Here is a 25,291-nt window from a genome sequence, read left to right on the forward strand (position 1 = left end):
GTCCTTTTCTTTGACAATACACCATGTGGCAGAATTTGATATGATGAGTATTTTCTTTGTGAAATAACAAGGGAACTTTTCCACAGGCGTTCACCACTAAAACAGGATCTTCGATGAACGCCAGCAGAGAAGTCCACTGTAATGCAGCTCATGCCATATTTCAGTCAATACGACCTTCTGAAAAGAGGTATCTCTTCCAAGTCACACTTTATTAATTTATTTATACCTTGCCTTTGTTTCGGAAAGAATTTCAGGCAGCTGATAAATTACATTCATCACCTTAGGGATCATAAAAAACGTTTTTTAAGAGTTTTCAATTATCTGTTTGTCTTAGCAACTTTATTGGCTTTTAGAAATAAGTGATCATGTTCTTATTTCATATAAGCCAGAAATAAGGAAGGGTCAAGATGTTTTATGAAAAATATACACAGTGCTGTACATTTTATATCATTTTGGCCACACTTCACCAGAACCCTAGGCCATGGCATAGACAGAAAGGTTAGATACTGTGCCCAAGGCCACAAAGCTAGCAGAAAGGGACATAGTGTGTACAATGCCAAGCCAGTATAAAATCTAGGATTTCCTACTTCCTATTGCTGTATGTAAAGAATGCTGAAGAACCTAGTCAGTTTGGCTGAATGGATAGAGCAATGACCCGCAGACTGAAGGATCCTGGGTTGGATTCTGGTCATGGACACGTATCTCGGTTGCAGGCTCGATCCCTAGCCTTTCAGTGGTTCTCAAACTTCTGGCCCTTTAAATACAGTTCCTCATGTTGTGACCCAACCTAAAATTATTTTTGTTGCTACTTCATAACTGTAATGTTGCTACTGTTATGAATCGTAATGTAAATATCTGATATGCAGGATGGTCTTAGGCGATCTCTGTGAAAGGGTTGTTCGACCGCTAAAGGGGTCGCAACCCACAGGTTGAGAACCACTGGTCTAGATACATGCAGAAGGCAACCAATTGATGTGTCTCTCTCACATCGGTATTTCTTCCCCTCCCTTCCACTCTTTCTAAAAGTTAATGGAAAAATATCCTTGGATGAGGATTAACAAACAACAAAACAAAACAAAAGAATGCTGACGATATTTGCATCCTGAAAATCCTTCCCTAAAGCAAGGGCCATACATCTATAATCTTTAAACCAAAATCACACGGAAGCTTCAGAATGCCATCAAGGCACCACACAGCTTGCAATGCCCAGTGGGAGGGAGAATCTAGAGCAGGCTTGACAGATGGTGGTACAAGGGGCCTCACCTGCTTGATAGCGCCAGTGTTGCCCAGAGTGTCAATGGTGTGGGCGGCTTTCAGGGTCAACAAGCGGATCTCTTCAATGGCAATGCGGCTTTCAGCAATCCAGTGAGCCACAACCTCCTGCAGGGGAGCCAAGGGCAGCAAAAGGAGGAGATAAGCTGCTATCTTATGTCACATGTAATACACCGTAATAGTTTGGTGAAAACACCAGTCTAGTCCAAAGACTGTTCCCAAGCCTTACTCCACATATTTTTCAGAATATATAGAGTTTATTCATTTGATACAGCTTCTTTATTAGTTGTAGAACCATACAGATTATCTATTTTACCTTTCACGATTTTGGCAGTTGTGGCTTTTGAGGAATTAGTCTAATTCATCTAAGTTGTTAAATTTATATGCTTTGGACACATGCCTGGCTGTGTGGGGCCCAAGGCCCAGATCTAGAGTGAAGGAGATTCCACTTTAGCCTTAGCTCCAGGGCCCTTCTCCAGTCCAGCTTTCCCCAGAGAGCTCTGCATTGTGGGTTATAGAGAACCGACACAGACTGGGAAAATGGAATAGATGTACTTGACCCTGTTTCTCTTGCAAAGTACAACTAAAAACCTGGAACATTATCTATAAACAAACCTAAGAAGACTCTGAAAGGCCGAGAGAAGAAGGCAGACCTGCTAGGGACTTCAGACTAAAAGAACAACTTGGTGGTGACTTCCCTGTGTTTTCTTTTTGCCTCATGTATCTCAGACTTGGGGCTGAAGAAGCCAGCAACTTGGAAATGCCAAGTAAATAGAAGGCTATTTCATGCTCATGAATTGGAAAAATTAATATTGTTAAAATATCTATACTACCCAAAGCAATCTACAGATTCAATGCAATCCCTATCAAAATACTAGTGACATTTTTCACAGAACTAGAACAAACAATCCTAGGATTTATAAGAACCACAAAAGACCCTAAATAGCCAAAGAATCTTGAGAAAGAAGAATAAAGTTGGAGGTATCACGCTACCTGATATCAAACTACACTACAAGGCTATAGTAATCAAAACAACATAATATTGGCATAAAAACAGACATATAGATTAAGGAACAGAATAAATAGCCCAGATAGAAATCCATGCCTATATGGTCAATCTACAACAAAGGAGGCAAGAATATACAATGGGGTAAAGGCAGTCTCTTCAATAAATGGTGTTGAGAAAACTGGACAGATACAAGAAAGTGAAATTAGACCACTTTCTTAAACTATATAAAAATAAACTCAAATGGATTAAAGACTTAAGTGTAAGCCCTGAAATCATAAAGGCCCTAGAAAAAACACAGGTAGTAAACTCTGATATTGATGTTAGCAATACTTTTTGGGTATGTCCCCTGGGGACAAAGACAAAGGCAAAAATAAACAAATGGGTCTACATCCAACTGCTGAAAGCTTTTGTACCACAAAAGAGCCCAACAAAACAAAAAAAGACAACCTACTGAGTAGGAGAAGATATTTGCAAATGATACAGCCCTTAAGGGGTTAATATCCATACTATACAAAGAACTCATTCAGCTCAACATAAAAAAACAATCCAATTATAAAAGGGGCAGAAGACCTGAATAGACACTTCTCCAAAGAGGGCATACAGATGACCAATAGACATACAAAAAGATGCCCAACATCACTAATCAAGGAAATGCAAATCAAAACCAAAATGAACTATCACCTTATGCCTGTCAGAATGGTTATCAATAAATCAACAAACAAGTGTTGGTGAGGATGTGAGAAAAGGGACTTCTTGTGCACTGTAGATTGGATTGCAAATTGGTGCAGCCACTATGGAAAACTATGGAGGTTTTTCAAATAATTAAAAATAAAATGGCCATGACCCAGCAATCCTACCTCTGGGGTATTTATCTGAACAAATCCAAAAAACGAATTAAGATATATGCACATCTGTGTTCATTTTTAAAAGTTTTATTTACAATAGCCAAGTTATGAAAGCAATCTAAGTGTCCATCGGTAGACGAATGGATAAGATGCAGTGCATAAATGCAATGGAATATTAGCCATAAAATAAGAACGAAATCTTACCATTTGTGACAACATGATGGACCTAGAGGGTATTATGCTAAGTGAAATAAGTCACACAGAAAGACAATTACCATATGATTTCACTTATATGTGGAAATTAAAAAAAAAAAAGAATAGAAAGACTCATAGATACAGAGAATATTTTGATGACGGCCAGATGCGAGGAAGGTTGGGGGAATGGGTGGAAAAGGTGAAGGGATTAAAAAATACAAATTGGTAGTTATAAAATAGTCACAGGGATGTGAAGTACAGCATAGGGAATATAGTCAATAATCTGTATGGTGTCAGATGGTATGAGATTTATCAAAATGATCACAAGTTATATCCTGTCTAATCACTGGGTTGTACACCTGAAACTAATACAATATTTTGTGTTACCAGTAATTTAAAAATATAAATGATTTAAAATAAAAAAAGAAATAACACGTTAGATATATTAGGTTAAGTAGAATTCTTAAAATCAATTTCATCTATTTTATACTTTAAAAAAGTGTAGCAACTAGAAAATTTTAAACTGCATTTGTGACACAATATATTTCTATTAGATGGCTCTGCCCTAGAGGTTGAAACAAGACTCTGAATTGACAACTTCAAATGAGCCACCAGTGGTGAGAATCCTTTTTGATGGTGTGAAACGGGATCCTAACTTCACGGACAGACCCTGGAGGCATTTGCTGTCCAGCTTCAGCACAAAGGAGAGTGTGCAGCTGGGTATCTACAGACCCTGGATTTGCTGACAAGCATTAAGTGGGTAGAAACTGAGTGCTCTACGGAATTGCCAGATCAGTTATTAAGACAGAACTTTGATGTAGAACTGCTAGCTTTAGCGCCTGGAAGGAGTCTCCAAATTCAGGGAAAAGGAATGTTACTTTCACAAATCAGAAAAAAGAAAAGAAAAAAAGCTGGCCCGAATTTTTGTTGATGATATGCTTACACATCTCTTTGATTTCTGCCAGATCATTTTCTTCCTGTCAAATGCAAGAAGTTTCCAGGGAGTCAAACTTTGGAAAAGCCCAGGCTTGTTCTAATTGATACATTAATTTTAAAGAGCAGGAGGGAAATTTCCCTTTAGTGCAATATTGAAACATCTCTCATGATGTGTATTCAAGATGCTGTCCCTCAACCTTTCTGTGTCCTTTCTGTGTCCTCCCTTTACCCTGCTCGAGGGGGTTGGATGCAATCCTGGAAGGAGAAAGCGTAAGAAATGATAGCTGATGCCTGAGCAGCTCGTTGCTACCACTCCAGCAGCAGTGCGGAGTTGCATCCATGGCCCCCAAATTCACACCTTCCTACCTTCTGCTGAACCCTTGCCCCGGCCAAGTACTAAAGGGGTTCCCCATGAATGATTCCTACGTGTGTTCCATAAAGCAGGCTGTATTTTTTCAAAAGAACAATGCTATGACTAAATATAGATATGCTGAAAATATTTCACAAAAAGCAAACATAGTCTACAGAGAAATTTAAAGTGAAAAATATATTGCAACATTTCATAAGATGGTCACAAATGTACTTTACAAGGAAACCAATGTCCTAAAATATATTTGTCCAACAAACACAAGTACACTTTTATCACAAGTTTTACCTATATTAACATGTCAGCAATTGTAAGTATTAAATATCTAACGATAATTTTGTCTTCTTAAAAGTTAGAAGGGCTTTCTGGGGATGATTTGGATATCCCACTTGCCTTAAAAAGTTTTTCAAGTAAGTCTGAAATGATATCTTCTCTCGTGATATTCTCTAATTTTTTTAAAACATATTTTATTGATTTTTTTACAGAGAGGAAGAGAGAGGGATAGAAACATCGATGAGAGAGAAACATCAATCAGCTGCCTCCTGCACACCTCCTACTGGGAATGTGCCCGCAACTAAGGTACATGCCCTTGACCGGAATCGAACCTGGGACCTTTCAGTCCGCAGGCTGACGTTCTATCCACTGAGCCAAACCAGTTAGGGCATGTTCTCTAATTTTTATTGTGCTTTGTAAACAATAGACTCAGTAGTACGTCATTTATAGAGAGAACTTTAAAAAATCATGAATATCCCACCAACTATTGGTTCCATTTCTACTTACATTTCCCAGTGACAGGGAACTCACTTCCTCCTGAAGCATCCATTCCATTTTTAAATCTCTCTCCTGTCACTGAATTTTAGGCTGTTTTCCTCTATCTTTACACTTATCTATACTAATTCTTCCAGAAAGCCAAAAGCAAAGCAGTCCCTCCTCCTATGACAGCCCTCACATGCCCATAGACAGTATAAAGTCCCAGATTCTCTGGAGAGCGAGAATCTGAGAAAACTGAAGGATTGTCCATGCTCTCCGTGCTGAGTGCTGAAGCACTTTTTGAGTTATTTAATCTGCACAAAGAGAAACCTCTCTTAGCAGACTACATTTAAATACAGATATAAATGTACTTTGGGGGAAAGAATCTCCTTGTTTCATGTAGAGGAAATCTCTGACCAAATGCTGTTTTGGTTCAAGGTTAATTTCAAAATGTACTTTACAAGGAAACCAATGTCCTAAAATATATTTGTCCGACAAATTGAAATAGTAAATAATTATCCTTACATGCGAATGCAGTTTCTTCTTAAAGGCCACCCTTTGTGTTGCCCGTTCGCACATGATCTGCAGAGCTCGCTCTGCCAGACCTACAGTTCGCATACAGTGGTGGATTCTGCCAGGCCCAAGGCGGCCTTGAGCAATTTCAAATCCCCTTCCTTCACCTGTGAGAAAGAAACACAAAGAGGAAAGTAGCTGCGGCCCATTCAGTGTGTTAGTTACACAAATCCTGAGAAAATGATGAGCTGCCCTTCAGTATAAATGACATTCTGGTAGGAAAGAAAGTCAGTTCTGTAATTAGGTTCATTATACATTTACAGAACTTTTGATTTCTCTGTTTTTAAATCGCCATCATTAAACCCTGTGATCAAATTTAAGAACTACCTCTTGAGTACCTACTATGCATAAGCTATTAGTGCCACAATGGTTACAGAGGAAGATTAGCCATTAGAGTTTAAGTCAAGAAGAGGAGACAAGGCTGGTAGGAATCCGGGATACAGAGGACAAAGGCGGCGAAGGAGGAAGAGACTGTAACCTCGGCCTGGCAGGCCTGGGCCTTGCAGAGTGGATGGGGTGAGGAGCACAAAAGCCTTCCTGGAAGAGGTGCCATTGTCGATTCTCTGAAGGTGGGGCAGGATTCCCATAAACTAGAGGGCGGAGTCATCCCACGCACACAGTGTTCAGGTTATTTATGCTTCTAACGTGTAAGATTTGAGTTCAGAGAGTACTGAGGTTTTCTTAAAACAAGCAGAGGCCTGAAGATCACGTTTTAGGAAAAAGCATGTGGCTCTGAATTCTATGTTGTTTAACTATGTTTTCAATTGATGTGATATAAAACCACAAACACTTTAATAAAACATTATTCCATGTAAGAAAATCCACAAAGTGGAATAATTTCCCTTGTAAATGGAGCAAGAGGGAAAGTATCTAAATTAAGGCAGACTTCATATCTTTTCCATACTTAGACCTGGAAATATTTTAATACGCAGTACAGTAGAATCATTTTTGCAAACTTTTCTCACCTAGTATTAAATTGCTGGCAGGAACTCGCACTTGATTAAAATGGATCTCAAAATGTCCTCCATGCAAATGATCTATCAAATAGAAAATAAAATTTTAAAGAGCAAAATGAGTTAACAAAAAAATAGTACCATCTAATTAATCTGAAGTATAATTACTTAGACAGTAGGATTTAAAAGCCTCATATGTCAGACATTCCTGGGTAGATCTGAGCCCTGAGCCAGCCCCTAGCATCCTATACCCCAGAAAAATCATCAAATGTTCAAGTTAGAAGAGTTTTTAAAAAATAAATTAGACCCAGGGCTTTTGAACTCATTCTCTGAAGTTGTAGAGCTATTAAAAGGGAAGATGGGCCTGGCCAGTATGGCCCAGTGGTTGAACACCAACTTATGAACCAGGAGGTCACAGTTCCATTCCTGGTCAGGGCGCATGCCTGGTTTATGGACTCGATCCCTAATAGGGGGCATGCAGGCTGCAGCCGATCAAGGGGAAGATGGCTCCACAGCTCCAATCAGACTATTTTATTATTGCTGCTGCTTTGAATTTTTTTATATATGGGCTTCCAAAGAAAATTTTGCTTGGAAAAAAATAATTCTAATAATTCAAAAATTGAAAGTGAGTAATGTAATTTAAGTTTCTTCTTATCATTGTAGAAACCAATGCCCAAAGATGCAAAGAGGCTGCTCAGAGGGACAGAGCTGGCTCTGCATTGGAGATGAAGCAGGCTGGGCCTTTAGGAATGTTTTCCCCAGTGCAGGCTTGTTCACAATGTGTCACCTCTTGAAAATGCTGGCATGTCACTGAAACTGGGAACACATTCACACTTGTCTTTACAGCACTGCTCCTCCCCGCCCAGTTCTGGAGATAATCTCATGCTAACCCCACACCCTTTTCCTGTCAGAGCGAGGTCAGTAATCAATCTTCTCCACACTGTTTCTTTTGGCCTTGGGCATGGGGAGTTGGAGAAGTGCTGGTGGATTTCTCATACTGAAAATTCTAACGTAGCTCTGCAATGGAGGGTATTTGCAGCCAATCGATATTATGAACCCACTGTGGGAGTCTTTCAGGCTGTTGGTCTGCAAGCCAACTTCCTATGCACAACTTGCTTCAGTGAGCTTGTTCATCCCCATCTTGCCAAGGCTTAATCTGTGGGTGCGTTCTACAGCTGCATCCTGAGGGTGATCATGTCAGATGTTCTCTGAAACTTGAACTTTTTAAAAAATATATTTTTATAGATTTCAGAGAGGAAAGGAGAGAGAGAAACAACAATGATGAGAATCATTGATTGGCTGCCTCCTGCATGCCCCCCACCAGGAAACGAGCCCACAACCTGGGCATGTGCCCCGACTGGAATCGAACCCGAGACCCTTCAGTCCACAGGCCAATGCTCTATCCACTGAGCCAAACCAGCTAGGGCAAAACTTGAACATTTTCATTGCACCACAACAAAGAGAAAGCCAGTGTCACCACAGAACCAGAAGTTCAATAAACTTTTTCATAGCATTATCACCTGCTGTATAATCACCATGCTACCTAATTTACTTATTTACATGTTTGTAGTTAATCCTTGTCTCCTCCCTGAAGCATGTAAGCTCGATGAGAGATCAGTCTCTTGTTTTCACTAATGTACACTAAGCACTAAGAACAGTTCAGCACTCAGATACTTGCTGTGAATGACCTGAGCAGCAAGGAAACAATGGACATGAGCCTGATGTGGGTGGCAGGTAAGAAAAGTATCCTTGCTGCCCAGCCAGCGTTGCTCAGTGGTTGAGTGTCATCCTGTGAACCAGGAGGTCACGGTTCGATTCCCAGTCAGGGCACATGCCCAGGTTGCGGGATCAATCCCCAGTGTGAGGTGTGTAGGAGGCAGCTGGTCAATGATTCTCTCTCATCATTGATATTTCTATCCCTCTTCCTCTCTCCCTTCCTCTCTGAAATCAATATAAATATATTTTTAAAAAGGGTATCCTTAGAAATTCCACGCAAGGACAGAAGGGAGGAAAAGTTTTGCATTCAATTCAGTCAAAACTCATTACTTACAGCTCTTATAGGATGATTAAGAAATCTAAAAATAAATTTTATTGTGGATTGCCTAGATTTAATTTTTCTAGGTATATTTTACATTGGTCCATTCTCCTGGATGACAGAACACTGGCAGTCAGAGTTGTTCCTTGAATACGCCCTTTCCCAAAAGTAAACAAAATGCACCACCTCCCTTTATTTGTTGGCATTTATATTAAGGCAGTTGTTAGGGCCAAAAGATTTCTAAGAACACATGTCCTACATTAAAATGCTATCTATTCCCTTCAGTCTAACTACATACTCCAGTCTTCCAGCATAGCCATGTTGATGGAGCACTTACCCATGTAGCCAAAAACTGACAAAGGCCTTATGATTTCTACTCCAGGTGTGTTGATAGGAACAAGAATCATGCTGTGTTGTTTGTGTCTGATCAAAACAAAAAGAGATGTTAGGAGAAGTCTGCTAAGTGGAGAAATAAAACAGATGTTAGGTGGAATTACAATTGTCATTTTTGTTGTTGCCATCATATAATACATAAGTAATGATGTCTAGAATGGGGTGTAAAAATAATATATCCAGCAGAGTCGGATGCAGGCTGGGATCTGGAACAATAGTAAAAGTTATTTAATTGAGGCTTCTCATTGCTCAACAATGGGAACTGATATACAGTGTTAAACATTTCAAGAGTTTGATCTAAACATCACTTAATTACTTACAGACAGTTCTGAAAAATTTTGTTTTATAATCTGACCCAAAAAGCTTTGGGAAGTAGCAACACTTTTAATACAGGAATTTCCACAGTGAAGAATGTACAGCAACATTTCCTAAAATATGTCCTAAATATATCTTTAAACAAAAAATAGTGAAATACAAATGTGTGACATTTAATGTCATATTTTATATTATGATTTATGAACCCAAATGGTGCATTTTAAGTAAATTATATGGATAGAGAGGAAGACTGACTTGTATTCATACATAGATTTCAATCACAATTGTTTTATTACCTTGGTGTCGTGGCATTTTTAGTTCTTCCCATAACAATTGCAATTTTGCACTTTGGATTCCCAGCTCCTAAAACCAAAGGGAAAATGAGCAGAATACGTCATAAAAATTTTTTTTAGTCTGACATTATATCCTAAAAGTTCTAATCCTTTCAAGTTTATCCCTGGCAAAACACACACACACAAAACAACAACAAAACAAATAGGAAAAATCCTTGATTTTAAAAAAAAGTGCTTATGTACTAAACTGTACGTCAACTCAAGAAAAATGACTTGGCAAGGCCAAGAATGGACTCCATCAATGAAATCTGTACAGAAGTACCCGGAAGTCAAGTCACGAAACAGCTGCAGCCCTTTAGACAAGATGACAAGCGCTCCCGTTCACACCATGTCAGACTGCAGCCAGCCAGGAAGGCTGAAATCTTGCCAGTGCATTTCCTCCTGTTTAGATCTCTTGTTTTCTGACACATGGACAAGGAAATGTTAAAGCTCTAAATTTACTCCCCAACCAGTGGCTGAGAAAACAACCTCATTTCCCCTGCAAGAGAGTTGGACGAGGGGAAATCTACTTGAGTGAGGGTCTCAGCACCTATCCCAGACTCCATCCTTGGCCCTAGCCTTACTGTGGAGCAGCTGAAAATGGTCTGCTTGGAGCTCTCCACACGTATGAGGCTCTGATTCCACCTTCAGTAAGCCTCTGTTTGTATGTATGTAAGGGTTAGAAATTTGAAATGTAGCTTCTCATTTTAATGCAAATTTTTATTTTATTACAGTTCAGAGGTCTGGGGCAATTCTATAAAGGAACCTATTTTTATTTGTTTTGAATGGGTCTACTTTAAAACCTAGCACTTGCATTTGGAATTTTGAAATTCCATACAGTTGAATCTCTGGCTCTATAGAAAAAAATAAATGAAACAGAATGCACAACTATAGCTCTTGTAATATTTTCAGTCTATCGAGGAGATACTAATCAGAGAAAACTAGACAATGGAAACAATCAAGAATTTGCTAGAGTTCAGAATAGAAACTGAAATGATAGCTTTTCTAAAACCAACCTATAGAGAGTCAAGATGGCAGAAATGTTTGTCTCCCATTGTGCCTAAGATCCCATTGATATAAAAATATGAGTACAATGAAGGTAAAATCATAATAGAAAAGGGATATAGAAGGTGAGGTATAGGATTGGTGGTGTTGGTGGTCACCAACAGATGAAAGAGTTCAATAAATGTCTGGGAAACAGAAGGAGGCGAGTTGACCAATGAAATGGGCAGAGAAGTCAAGAGTCTAGAAAATGATACAAGAAATTGCAAAGGGGGAGGTTCCGGCCCCAGAGTCAGAACGTATGACTGAGAAGTGAGGTCACAAAAGGGAAATTAATCCAAGATTTGTAAGTGGGCAAATGTGTTGCGGGCAGGTATCTAACAGCCTAAGGAGAAAGTATACAGTGTGTTACGAAAACCTGTCGCTCTGAGACTTGAATGCTAGCTTCCTATCAGCTGACTAGAGTGAGGCCCAGCCCTGTTCACCAAGTTCCTTGCAGAATTCCTCCTCAGGAAGAGCTCAGGGTTAATAACAAAGAAAACCTCCACCAGCTACTCTTTCTTTTCTCTTAAGTATGAACAGAAAGACAAGGATTTGTAGTATGTGAAGAGAGTCAGAGCATTAAAGAGAATAACTGTCCAGAATAAACCAAATGGACCTTAGAGGAACAAAATAAAACAACAGAGAGAACCTAATCAAAACAAAATGGAGCTAACTCAAACAAAGACTTCTAGTTAATGTAATCTGAGAGGTCCAAATGCATTGTAGCTACAAAACCAGGAAAGGATGCTATGCGACAGGAACAACCAGAGAGCAGGAAAATAAAACCTCTTAAGAGACTGAGCTATGATCGCTAAAACAAAGTTTGATAGAAGCGCTAAAGATCAAATCACGAAAATTTCCATAAGCAAAGGAAAAAGTCAGAGACTAAAAATAGGAGGGCAAAGATACAGATACTTAGAGCAAAAACAAAGTCCAACATCAGAATACAAGGGGTCCAATAAAGAGAAAATAGTCCAATAAAGAGAAAACTAAAGGGAAGAATTTATCAAAGAAACTTGTAAAACTGAAAAATCAGATTTAAAGGACCACTGACTGGCAAAGAAGAATCTTCAGATATGTGCTCGTGACCCTTCAGAGCTTCAAAAATAAAGGGGAAATCCTAAATGGTTTCAAAGAGAGAAACACAAGTCGCCTACAAAGTAATGAGGATTACACTTGCATCAGACTAAAGACTCAGAGAGAGAGATCTCCAGAAAAGAATGAATTACAGGAATAGTTAGAGCAGTGATCGGCAAACTGCGGCTCATGAGTGTGGCCCTTGAGTGCGGCCACGAAGTTTCAATCGCACTGTACGTGCACGCCCGCATGTGGTATTTTGTGGAAGAGCCACACTCGAGGGGCCGCAGTTTGCTGACCACTGAGTTAGAGCAAGCATGTCAAACTCTCGGCTTATGGGCCGCATGCCTCGTTTATTTGGCCTGTGTTAGCCTTTAAGTTTGACATGCTTGGCTTAGACGTTTGTGTTTATGTGTAAGGGGGAGGAGATATGATAAAAGCAAATAATGCAGTGCAAGAAAAATGGCAATGAGAAACTCAAAAATACTTTTTAAATATACAAGTGAACTATGATTCAAAAGAAAACTAATTGCAATATGGCATGAACTTAATATAAAGTGTAAGGAAAGCTATTCTAATTGACCTTGATGCTCCTTAGAAGGTGATATTACATTGCCTCAGAGAAGGACACGCAACCTATCAGACTACTTGGACAGGCACTGAACAATACAGGGTGTCCCAAAACATGAACACACACTTTAACTGTTGATATCACTCAACTGATGTTCCCTTCTTTTCAGCCAGATTAAACTTTGAACAAAGAAAATTTGTCCTAAAATGCTACTGGAAGTTTGAAAATGCAGTTAAATACAAGCACTGCCTTTATAATTAGGGTATCCAAAAATAATGTGTATACACTTTAACAGCTGATAACTCAATTTTCACTCATTTTAAGGTTTAACCGATTTGAAATAATGCATGAAGACAGACTAAGCTTTGAAAAGAGAAAATTTATCCACTAGACTTTTTTATGGGGATACATAGAAGTTAAAGTTAAGGGTACAAAACTGGCAATAGTTGATGAATCAAGGGCACACAAATACCAAACAAAATGATTCTTGATGGTTGTGATTCCATTGCTTTGCGTTATCAGCAGTGCCTAGAACTGTCATCAATTTGAAAACAGATATTGACAAAAAAATTAATCATTTCTATAGATTCTTTTAAATTTTGAAAATGAACTGTATGCTAATAATCACCGACTTTATAATCATTCAAAGTGTGTATATATTTTGGGGGGCACCCTATATTAACATAGTCCTATGAGGCAAGTGCTATCTGTTGGTTTCAAAGTTTAGAGTCATCCTATGGTCACCTATGACTGTGGTTGCAAGAAAGAACATAAATGCTATTTCTCCTGACGATGTAAAAGTAGCAGCTGTGGCTGATACCAGGTACAGTATGGAAGGAAGGGATAAAGGTAGAGAAAGGGGTCAGTGCACTCAGCCTCATGTTAAAGATTTAGAGATCATTTAACGTTTAAAAAGTAACAAAAAATTTGAAACAATGATATATATATATATGGAAAGGGCAGAGAGTTATAATACAAATGAGTGAAATTGTCAGGATTCACATTGGAGAGTCAATGAATAAAATGAATAAAGTGGGAGAGAGAGGGAAAAAAACATTTTACTTAAAATTATAGCAGAAACCAAAGAACTAAAACCAGAAACTTTAGAAGAATTTTCTCTGGGGTAGGCTATTGGGGTGTGGAGGGATGGAAGCGTATGCTCTTAGCTAGATTCTGATTCGTTACCACTTCTAACTTAATAATAATAGTAAGTTTAATCACTAGCCTACCATCTTGTAAACAAATCTGTAGATCCCAATTAGGAGAAGGAGACAGAAACTTGCTGAGTAAACTGCAGTATGTTCTTTTCTCTCTTTCCTAATCTCCTCTTAATTAGAACATCTAACATGGCCCTGGAGGACCCATTTCCTGCGCAGGGTGGGGCATTTCCTCACTTCTTCCATGTGATAATACACAACTCCAGAAATCCTTCATGCACACTCTGCCTTATTAAACACTTCAACTGATTTTTTAAACCCACTAAAAAAAACTTTCATCCAGGAAAGGGAACAAAGGGGAAGAAGGTAGCATGACTAAAACTGATGACTATTCACTCACGGGCTGGGAGTGGAGTAATCTTGAATCCCACGACTGCTCCCCAGAGTTGGCAGAACATGCAATCATATGTTCATACATGTAATTCAAATCGTGACTAGGAAATAAAGGAGAAGATTTTTAACTGACTCAGCACAGGACATTTTTAAAAAACAATATTAAGTTGGCCATTAAATACCACACTGTAAACAGATTAGGACATAATGGTATGACTTGGGGTTCATTTTTGGTAGAGATCTTGTCTTTTTCAATTTCTATCTTGGTAATCAAGAACATTTTGGATAAATCTTTTAAGGTTTCATGGATCTTAATCTAGACAGCCAGAAGCTACATCCTTCAAAAGTAAAATCTTCTAACTCCCTTAAACCAGAGTCGAAAGCCCCATTTTCCTAATACTCAGAATATATATAGTTTTCTCTAATATTTCCCAATAGCATTTCTTGCCTTGCTCTTTCTGTCATAAAAAAAATTGTTGTGCATTAGTGGGTGAGATGGGGGGTAATGTGGGGATAAGGACACATATGTAATAACTTAATCAATAAAAAAATTTTAAAAAATTGTTGCTATAGCTTTATGTAAGTGCCTAATAAATTTCAGATATCTGGTAAATTTTGAAGAAACTAAAAAATAAAGTAGCCTGGGCAGTGTGGCTCAGTGTTGACCAAGGAACCAAGAGGTCACTGGTTCAATTCCCAGTCAGGGCACATGCCTGGGTTGTGGGCTTGATCCCCAGTAGCAGGTAAGCAGGGGGCAGCTGATAAATGATGTTTCTCTCTCATTGATGTTTTTATCTCTCTATCCCTCTCCCTTCCTCTCTCTCTAAAAATCAATAAAAGTGCCCTAGCTGGTTTGGCTCAGTGGATAAAGCCTTGGCCTGTGGACCAAAGATCCTGGGTTTGATTCCAGTCAAGGGCACGTACCTCAGTTGCAGGGTCCTCCTAGGGCCCAGACCCTGATTGGGGCTCCTGCAGGAGGCAACCAATTGATATGTTTCTCTCACATTGATGTTTCTCTGTCTTTCCCTCTCTCTTCTACTCTCCTTAAAAATCAATGGGAAAATATCCTCACATGAGGATTAACAACAAAAATAATTAAAAATTAAAAAGAAACGAATTTGTGCACCAGGCCTCTAGTCCTATATAAAAAACGGGTAATATGCAAATCTACCGAATGGTGGAACAGCCGGTAGCTATGATGCACACTGACCACCAGGGGGCTGACGTTCAATGCAGGAGCTTCCCCCTGGTGGTGAGTGTGCTCCCAGAGGGGGAGCACCACTCAGGTACAAGCCAGCTGAAGGCTGGCGAGCACAAGGGCCTGCCTCCATGGCAGCACTAAGGCTGTCCAACTGCGGCTTAGGCCCATTCCCTGCACCGGGCCTCTAGTATGTGTGTGTGTGTGTGTGTGTGTGTGTGTGTGTGTGTGTGTGTATATATATATATATATATATATACATAGATATAGATATAGATATATATAGATATATATATGGTAAGCATACCCTGGCTGGCTTTGCTCAGTGGTTAGAGCATCAGCCTGTGCACTAAAGGGTCTTGAGTTCAGTTCCTGGTCAAGAGCACATAGTACTTGGGCATGTGCAGGAGGCAACCTATCGATGTGTCTCTCTCACATCCATGTTTCTCTCTCTCACTCTCTCCCTCCACTCTAAAAAAAAATCAATGGAAAAAATTATCGTTGGGTGAGGATTAACAACAAAAGAGGTAAGTAATTCTTTGATTCTCCCTAATCTAAAGCAATTCAGATTTTAAAAATAAAACCTCTGAATTGGCTCTTCTTTGGGGGTCATTAAGCAAGGATGTAAGGGTGAATGCATAGGTTGTAAATTTTGAAATATTTTTTTTTAACCTTGATGTTTCATAAAATAGAAAAACCCCTCATAAATATATCATCTCATCAAATTCTACACGCAGAATTTGGAAAGTATAGCAGTTAAAATGTCCTTCTTCTAAAGAGAGTTTTGCTCTTTTATATTATTTTAGTTAATGAACAGGATTCCAGATGTCAAAATTGAAATATATTAGAAGAAATCTGAGTAGACCAGAAACATTTAAATATATCTGCTGTCATACACCTTCATGAATGAAAATAGATGGCATTGATAAAATATTTTTGTTTTTAATCCAAACTGTGGTATTTCAAGACTGTTCAAGTGCCAGAATTAAGTCAGGCTGAAAAATGACATCTCCCTGATATTTGCTGATGAATTTCAATTTCTTAGACTCTTAAAAACCACATGGTTATTAAACGAAGTCATTCCCTAACACAATGAAAGATGACAGGTGGGGAAGAAACCTGACCGCCGGGTATGGATGTGGTCTGTAACAATAAAGAAAGTGCCCGGCTGGTGTGGCTCAGTGGTTGAGTGTTGACCTATGAACCAGGAGGTCATGGTTCAATTCCCAGTCAGGGCACATGCCCAGATTGCAGCTCAATTCCCAATGGGGATCTATGATGTTTCTCTCTCATCGATGTTTCTATCTCTCTATCCCTGTCCCTATCTCTCTAAAAATCAATAAAAACATTATTTTTTTAAAAAATAAAGTGATGTAAACAGTTATATAATATAGAGGACAGGTAGCCATCTGCAAAGTCTCAAAGCTATTTCTTCTACTAACATTGAATTTCTGAGGTGAAATACTTAAACTTCATTTGGTCGTAGCTTTAAAACTAATACTTTAATCCAAATTGGAGTAAAAAACCATTATGATTTAAGTACCATTTACAATGAAATTCCCACTTGTTAAAAATAATGTTTATCATACAATCATATAGTTTTTTGAAAAAGCAATCTTATGTGTTCTCTAAAAGTATGTGTGATTGTTAATGCGGGAAGCACTCTTTGAAATTCACTTACTATACATCATGGAAGGTTTATATCTAATTAAGTATTTAATAAATGTTCTGTGCTGCTGCTACTATTGCTGTTGTAGTTACAGAATACCATAGGCTAAAAATCAATTCTAAATAGAGCAGAATTGAAAAAATTTAAAAGAATTTTAATAAGCCAAAAGAAACTAGAAGAAAAAATAATTTTTAAAGAAATTCTGGATGGAAAAGAAATTTTAAACCTTAAAAATGATAAATGAAATCAAAGAAAAAGATAAATTGGCTTGTCTATATAAATTAATATACATTAAAAAACAAAATTAAAAAGCAAAAACCCCCACCAATTTTTGGGAAATATTTTACACATGGCTGGCAAGGGCACAGGAGAGGGGAGTTCTAAACCGTTAGAAGTCATTTAGAAAGAAGCAAAGTGGTAGTCAAGTAAAACATTCTCTTATCAAGGTTACAGGGAAATAGACACTTCCATACATGATTGGTGGGAATACAAAATAATACCAACCGTTTAGAGTATAATTTGGCAACATCCATCAAAATTACAGATTCATTTAGTGTTTGATTCATCAATTAAATTCTGGGTTTAGCCTACAGAAAGCTATTCCTGAACAAAGTGACTGATGCATCAGATCATTCATTGCAGTAGTATTGTTTGTATTTGCAAAGAATTGGGCATAAACCAGTATCCATCAGTAGGAGACTATTTAAATATACTGTGGAATGTCCATATAATGGAACCCTTCCAAAAAGAACGAGGAAGCTTTCTATGCAATTAACTTTCTGGGATTGTTCTACAGTAGGATAGAAGAGTGCTATCTTTTGTGTAAAGAAAAAAAGGATAGTTACAGAGTCTCATTCTTCAATACTTCGCAGTAAGATTAGATTAAGTTCAGTTTCTCACAACATCTACAAATATGTTCTCTGTAACATCATTTGTAAAAGCAAAATATTAGAAACATTCTAAAAGTCCTATCATAGTTGAAATGGTAAGGCAAATTGTGGTAATCGACAAAAAATAACTAAGATATATAAGAAATAGTATGATAAAATAGAATTAATCTGAGACTGAAGATGTGGATCCAAAATTCCAGATCCATTGCTAAACTTGTAGGTTGTGGACAGTAAATTACTTAAACACTGATTCACTGATTCATTCATGTATTTAATATTCAGTAAGCTGGTATTATGAATAAGGCACACAGCTAAATGTGAAGATATAGCAGGATACAAGATTGCTATGGAAGAGAGAATATTTTAATAAGTACTAACAATTCCTGAACAGTACTATTGGAGTAGAGAATGTATATCTGAACTAACCTAGAAGGGTTAAGAAAGGCTTCCTGGATTAAGTAATGTTAAGGTCAGACCTGAATCTGAACCCTTAATAGGAGTTAGGGAACTATAGTGAAGTGGAAGGAGTAGTCTAGATAAAAGTAATAGCAAAATCAAAAGCCCACAGATCAGTATTATATACACATGTCATCTAGATGAATTAAATACATTATGCAATTGCTAAGTATGGAGGCTGCAATTATAGACTAGTCATTAAAGAAGTATAACATTGACTTCCGGTCAAGATGGTGGAGTCGGTAAACACTGTGCTCGCCTGCTCCAACAACTACATAAAAATTACAGCTAAATTATAGAACCACCACCCTTGAGAACCAACTGAAGATTAGCTGAACAGAATTCCTGTAACTAAGGATATAAGAAGCCAGGTCAAGACTGGTAGGAGGGGTGGAGACACAAAATGGGCCGTCCCACACCCAGGTGTGGAGGTTAAGAATGAGGAACTGTATCTCAACAGCAGGGTTCACCCCTGAGGAGCCAGGGATCTGGGCCCCACAGTGGGCTGCCAAACCTGGAGCACCAGTGCCAGGAAGAGGAGTCCCCACAACACCTGGCTGTGAAAATAGCAGGGACCTGAATGGAGGTGAGACCAAGGGCTGCTTTTGACCCTCTTAAAGGGCATGAGCACAGACTCATAAACACTCGCCCTAAGCTCCAGCAAAGGGACACACAGGGAGGAACTGGATTGTCTAGCTTCAGGGTGAGGGCTGGAGGGGCAGCACTCTCTAGGTCTGAGGTATGGGCAGGCACTGTTGTTCCTTTGTTGAGCCCTTCCTCAGTCAATAATACTGTAATAACTATGTGTAGTGTCTGGTGGATACTAGACTTACCGGGGGATCACCTCCAAGTTATATAAATGTCTAACCACTATGCTGTACACATGAAACTAATATAATATTGCATGTCAACTCTAATTGAAAAAAAATTTTAAATGAAGTACAGCATCAGGGCAAGCAAAACGGGGTAATAATCAGAAGGAAAAGTAGGATTATTTATTAAATAAAAATGCTGAGGACTTACTATGTGCCAGACACTATCCCAGGCACTTGGGATATATCAGTGCAGAAGCAAACAAAAGTAGCTGCTCTGATGGAGTTTATATTCTAATACAGGGCAAGAGGCAATAGACAACTGATATGGTACATTAGCACATGGAAAGTGGACTAGAGTATAGGTAGGGGTGCATTTTAAATAGGGAAGTAAGGGACTGTCTCAGAAGGGGGTGACTGGACAAAGACTTGAAGTAGGTGAGGGAAGAAGCACATTCCAGCAGACAGGAGAATCCTAAATAGGAGAAGCCCTAGGTAGGACATGTGCTTGGTACATTCAAAAACAGTGAGGAGGTGGGTGTGGCAGAACAAACAGGCAAAGGGGCAAGTCCTATGAAATAAGGTCAGAGAGGCAATGAGGGATGGAGGGATTTTGTAGGCCACTCTAAGAATTTAGAGGAAAGTTGCTCATTATTTCCTCCTGCCCTCATATATATCAGGTGAAGAACAAGAGTTAAGAGAGGAGAAAGACCAGAGAGTCTAGAGAGAGCAGGGGTAGGGAGGACATTAAGAGCAGTGTCCTTCAGAAGGCAGCAGGAGGCTGGAGTAAGGACCGGGTTGGTAAGCAGAAGAGGTGCCTTCTTTGGGAGGAGTGTGCTAGAGCCCGCTCAGGAGAGCCCATTCTGCCAGCCTCTTAGCAATTTTGCTTTCAGTGGCTTCACATTGGTGGCTTAAAATTGGCCACTGTAGAAGCATTTGCACTGAAAGATGACAAACACCACCAATCCAGGCAATCTTTTCCCTAGAGTACTCATTTAGCTGCCTGCAAGTGACTCTTCCTCAAAGACGGGTGGAGAACAAAGAGAAAAATCCGGCTGTACCCTCACATGTGTACTGTGGTGAGGGGAAGGAAGACAAAGGCCCCATGACCCAGACCCTATTTTCTGTGAATTGAGTTGCTTGGAGAAAAAATGACATGGGTCTGAAATAACTTCTGCAGGTGGAGACTAAGCCTAGCCTTGCATGAATATGTAATAAACAAGAGAACTGTTATGTAAATATGAGGAGAGTCAACTTGGAATAAACCACAAAGGCTAAATCTGCATACATTTCTTTCTCTAATTTTCATTTGTTTGGAATCAGAAAAATAAACAACTGACTAAGACATAGGAGGGGATGCCGGTGTTTGAAGAAAAAGGTTATAAGAAGGCAGAAGAATTTAAGGTCATGGGGAAAGGCATACTTTGGGATCAAGGACAGAGGAACAGTGAAGAAAAGACGAGTCTCAGAGCTTAAGGAAAATACTAATGCGGCACAAAAATATTAACTCCTAGATATGCCTAACAATTACTTCTAATTTAGTCTTCAAAAAGATAATTTTCTGGGTGAAAAATAATTTCTGTTTTCTTTCCTAGACAAGATAGCTTTAGAGAGCATTTCCCTGATGCTACCCACAGTGCTCCTTAGCTGCCTGGATGCTCCTGGGTGAGTTCTTTTGACTTGGCAGCCAGTTCCTAAACCACAGGCACTTTCTGGTTGCCTTCAGCTAAGTGGAAACTTTGAAAGGTCTGTAGTTGTTGAAACAAGCTGAAATTCTTCCAGGTTTGTGTCGGAGGACACTTAAGAACTTGGATTTGGTTTCACGGGATGGTTGTACATGAAATAAAGATCAAGTGCTCAGGAGGTTAAATTTCAGGAAAGCCCTCTTGGATGCAAGATAAAGGCGGGGTATAAAGTGAAAACAAAAGTAGCCCCAGTTAGCAAGGTCATTTGATTTCACTCCGCACTGCACTCAAGACTGCTGCTCTCTTTCTGCACACAGAAACAGGTTGGTTTTTCTCTTCTCATTCTGACTTGGATATGATTTTTTTTGAAAGCTCAAAAATGTTTTATATTTACTTATGGAGAAGGAGTGTTGATGCATAAAAGTCTAAACATTTATGTGCAAAGAAGCTATTTGAAAAGTTATATTTTTTAAATTTAAATATAGCAAGAAGAAAATATGTATTATTTTAATGCCATTATTGTCTATGAAATTTTATTAATGAGAAACAGGTTTTGCTATGCCATTATTTTTGCTTTGTTTTACAAACACTAATTTTTTTGTTCCTGTAATAATTACAGAGCTATCTAAATATGTTTCTATGCTATTGCCAGAGGATCGTTTCTGGAAATAATTTTCATTCCTACTCCTATTTATGCACATTTTTAATAAGGTTAATTCTTATTTTAAAATAACTTTCCTTAATATCTTATATTATTTGACCACATTGTTCCTTATCAGGTTCAAGATTTCTGTGATAAAAGAGAAGGAAATAACAAAGTTCACATTGTGTTAATAATTAATGAAAACTAGGGTAATCTTCCAGATTGGAACTTTTCAAAAACAGTAAGGATAAAAGTAGTCATTTTAAGTTGTTAAAAGTAGTTCTTTTATGTGGTAGCTGTCCTCAGGGGGCCTTCTTTACTTTGCTTTACTCACCCCCAAAAGGTAGCAAGTATAAGAACATTCTTTTGAAAATGTACCAAAAGTTATCACACTGTTCTGAAAGTAAGGTTTTCATTCATGATTCTATAAGAATATTTTGGATTCTTTCAAGGACAAAACTAACCAAAGAGAGACAGATAGGGAAGAAAAGAGCAAAACAAAACTCAGCACTCTGATAAAAACATTGAAAGACATTATTAAATACATTTTAAAGCTTGTGAATTCTGTGTAAGTTTATCTTACTATTGCTGGGTATTAACAGCCAAAATAGTAAAATAACAGTGGTGAGGCAGGAGAATAACAGCTTTATATCTGCTGGTAAAACATGTATTTGACAGATATTTACTGAGCAACTAGTGTGTGCCACACACTCTATAAGGTATTAATTACCATCATAGGGAACTTAGGACATAGAGGGAAAATGTAGTTGGGAGGCGCATCTTTTCCATAGGATGGGGTCAGTTTTTTGAGAGATATGTCTATATAGCTTCTGGATCAGGAAAGTCTTCTGGGGAGGTAACATCCAAGTTAAATGAGCAGGAATTGGCCTTCCAAGGAAGGGCAGGAAATAGTCCATGAGATAAAGAAGCAGAATGAGTACATGTGCTGCAGCATGGGGTGTGCCTGTGGATGAAAACTAGTCTTGGGGATATACTCCAATGTGGCTTCCATTAAAGGATTTCAAAGAAGGGTAGATTCAGGCTCATATATGTTATCTCTTCTCTCCTTTAGTAAGAGAACAAAGTATATACTAGTTTAAAAAAAGTTTCCTTGCAAGCAACATTAAAATGAATATCCTGTATTCTTTTTTGCCATTTAGATTGCAGCCATGGCTTTGGAGCACAATGAATCGACAGATTACTATTATGAGGAAAGTGAAATAAATGGCACTCATGACTACAGTCAGTATGAAGTGGTCTGTGTAAAAGAGGAGGTCAGAAATTTTGCAAAGGTTTTCCTGCCTGCCTTCTTCACAATAGCTTTCATCATTGGAGTTGCAGGCAACTCCACAGTAGTGGCGATTTATGCCTATTACAAGAAGCAGAGGACCAAAACAGATGTGTACATCCTGAATTTGGCAGTGGCAGATTTACTCCTCCTATTCACTCTGCCTTTTTGGGCAGTTAATGCAGTTCATGGGTGGGTTTTAGGGATAATCATGTGCAAGGTCACTTCGGCCTTGTACACAGTCAACTTTGTCTCTGGAATGCAGTTTTTGGCTTGTATCAGCCTAGACAGATGTTGGGCAGTAACTAAAGCCCCGAGTCACTCAGGAGTGGGCAAACCATGCTGGCTCATCTGTGTCTGTGTCTGGATGGCTGCCATCTTGCTGAGCATACCTCAGCTGGTTTTTTATACTGTAAATCACAAGGCTAGGTGCGTTCCCATCTTTCCATACCACCTAAAAACATCCCTGAAAGCATGGATTCAAATGCTGGAAATCTGCATCGGATTTGTGATACCCTTTCTTATCATGGGAGTGTGCTACTTTATCACGGCAAGGACACTCATCAAGATGCCGAACATTAAAAAATCTCGACCCCTCAGAGTTCTGCTCGCAGTGGTTATAGTTTTCATTGCCACTCAGCTGCCTTATAACATTGTCAAGTTCTGCCAGGCCATAGACATCATCTACTCCCTGATCACCAACTGCGACATGAGCAAACGCATGGATGTCGCCATCCAGATCACAGAGAGCATCGCCCTCTTTCACAGCTGCCTCAACCCAGTCCTGTACGTTTTCATGGGATCCTCTTTTAAAAACTACGTCATGAAAGTGGCCAAGAAATATGGGACCTGGAGAAGACAAAGACAAAATGTGGAGGAGGTTCCTTTTGATTCTGAAGTCCCTACAGAGCCAACCAGTACATTCAGCATTTAAATGTAAAACTGCTCTGTGTCTTGCTTCGATACAGATGAGTGATGCTTTGCCCTCAGCTAAAACATCTGCATTATTCTGAAATTCAAATCTCAAGACACTGTGGTGGGAACTTATTACCAAGAAGAGGTTGGGGTGAAGAAGGGGGGAGGGTAGAAACCAAGAAGAGGAAACATAATAATCAATGCATAAAACAAGAAAATTAAAATGAACAATATTGGAAAATAGTAATAACAGGCATAAGTAATAAAAACATTTTGCTATGTTAGACCATCTAAAACATTAATAAAGAGGCTTATATTAAGGGGCATTTATAATTATTTTAAATCATATAAGAATGATTTCCCTGCATAACTTTAATACTTACAGCAAAATATATATAATCTATCCCTCTTTTCCTCTTTCTTAATTTGTAAGTGATTTCATAATAACCATCAACAACAACAAAAAATACTTAAAAAGCATTTCTGGCCCTTTTAATACATTCTTGGTAAGTTTCTAAACACATAATTTGCTTCCATATGTCACCTTTCTTTAGTAATAAACTGGTTATCCCGTTAGACCTACGTTAGATTTATCATGTATACATTAGAAGTGATCCTCAGACAATCATACCTGATTATTATAATCAGTTATTTTTATAACTTTTTAAAGGGTTCATCCATTTATGTGAGTCTATTACTGAGAGTTGATTAACAATGTATTTTTCTATGTGTAAAGATTCTTATTTTTTACTTAAACACTTGCATTTTTAAGCAATGAAAAATATGTACCACAATAAATTATTTTTAATAATGTATACTTTGTCTTTAAAAACAATTATCTATAAATTACTACAGGCCTGGTGCATGAAATTCGTGCATGGAGTGGGGGGTCCCCTCAGCCCAGCCTGCAACCTCGCCAATCCAGGTCCCTTCGGGGGATGTCCGACTGCCAGGATCAGGCCTAAACCGGCAGTGGACATCCTTCTCACAATCTGGGACTGCTGGCTCCTAACTGCTCACCTGCCTGCCTGCCTGATCGCTCCTAACTGCCCGCCCTGCCAGCCTGATCACCTCTAACTGCCTCTGCCTGCCAGCCTGGTTGTCCCTAACTGTCCACCCCCTACCCTCCCCGCCAGCCTGGTCGCCCCACGCAGCCTGTTCAGTCTCTGTCTGGTTGTTTTGGTCGTGATGGCCCCTGGCTTTTTATATATTAGGATAGGATTATAGTCCATGTGACATGTCCTTATTAAAATTTAATTTTGGTAGAAATTACAATGGTAAAAAATATTGTGCACTAATATGAATGTTATTTTTCACAAACTATAAAAGAAAAAGATGCTTTCTGCGCTTAAAATAAGCATCACCTAATTGAGTGTTATTTTAAATTTACTTTTCTTTTTATCAACTATTTCTAAATTTGAAAACGCTAAGGCAGAATTTAAAGAACTGTGATCAGAAAACCAATAACTATGTTCAAATTCTTTTAGCACAGCATTGAGCACAAAGGGTCAATCTGAA

General features: G+C 38.6%; 2 protein-coding genes across 7 annotated transcripts in view; one reads left to right on the forward strand and one right to left on the reverse strand.

The window, feature by feature from the left end:
- The window catches only part of ACAD11 (acyl-CoA dehydrogenase family member 11), a 66,149-nt gene that overhangs the window by 1,661 nt on the left and 39,197 nt on the right, over positions 1 to 25,291 (reverse strand). For both annotated transcript variants that reach the window (XM_014450818.2, XM_006083703.3), the window contains 5 exons: positions 9,940 to 10,006; positions 9,273 to 9,358; positions 6,913 to 6,984; positions 5,900 to 6,054; positions 1,264 to 1,380 (listed from right to left, as the gene is read on the reverse strand). In XM_014450818.2, coding sequence (XP_014306304.1) covers positions 1,264 to 1,380; positions 5,900 to 6,054; positions 6,913 to 6,984; positions 9,273 to 9,358; positions 9,940 to 10,006 — 497 coding nt within the window. The remainder of the gene's footprint in view (positions 1 to 1,263; positions 1,381 to 5,899; positions 6,055 to 6,912; positions 6,985 to 9,272; positions 9,359 to 9,939; positions 10,007 to 25,291) is intronic.
- ACKR4 (atypical chemokine receptor 4) lies at positions 30 to 24,588 on the forward strand. Of its 5 annotated transcripts, none has more exons than XM_014450827.2 (3): positions 18,885 to 19,016; positions 20,838 to 20,907; positions 22,731 to 24,588. In XM_014450827.2, exon 3 carries the CDS (start codon positions 22,740 to 22,742, stop codon positions 23,790 to 23,792), a length of 1,053 nt encoding a protein of 350 aa, XP_014306313.1. In that variant the 5' UTR covers positions 18,885 to 19,016; positions 20,838 to 20,907; positions 22,731 to 22,739; the 3' UTR covers positions 23,793 to 24,588. The 5 variants fall into 5 exon arrangements, with proteins under 5 accessions (XP_023605298.1, XP_023605296.1, XP_014306313.1 ...); XM_023749529.1 differs by lacking the exons at positions 18,885 to 19,016; positions 20,838 to 20,907 and adding exons at positions 21,057 to 21,250; positions 21,707 to 21,811; XM_023749530.1 differs by lacking the exons at positions 18,885 to 19,016; positions 20,838 to 20,907 and adding an exon at positions 30 to 187.

The sequence above is a fragment of the Myotis lucifugus genome, unplaced genomic scaffold, assembly GCF_000147115.1.
Source record: "Myotis lucifugus unplaced genomic scaffold, Myoluc2.0 scaffold_8, whole genome shotgun sequence".
In the NCBI taxonomy this organism is placed as follows: Eukaryota; Metazoa; Chordata; class Mammalia; order Chiroptera; family Vespertilionidae; genus Myotis; species Myotis lucifugus.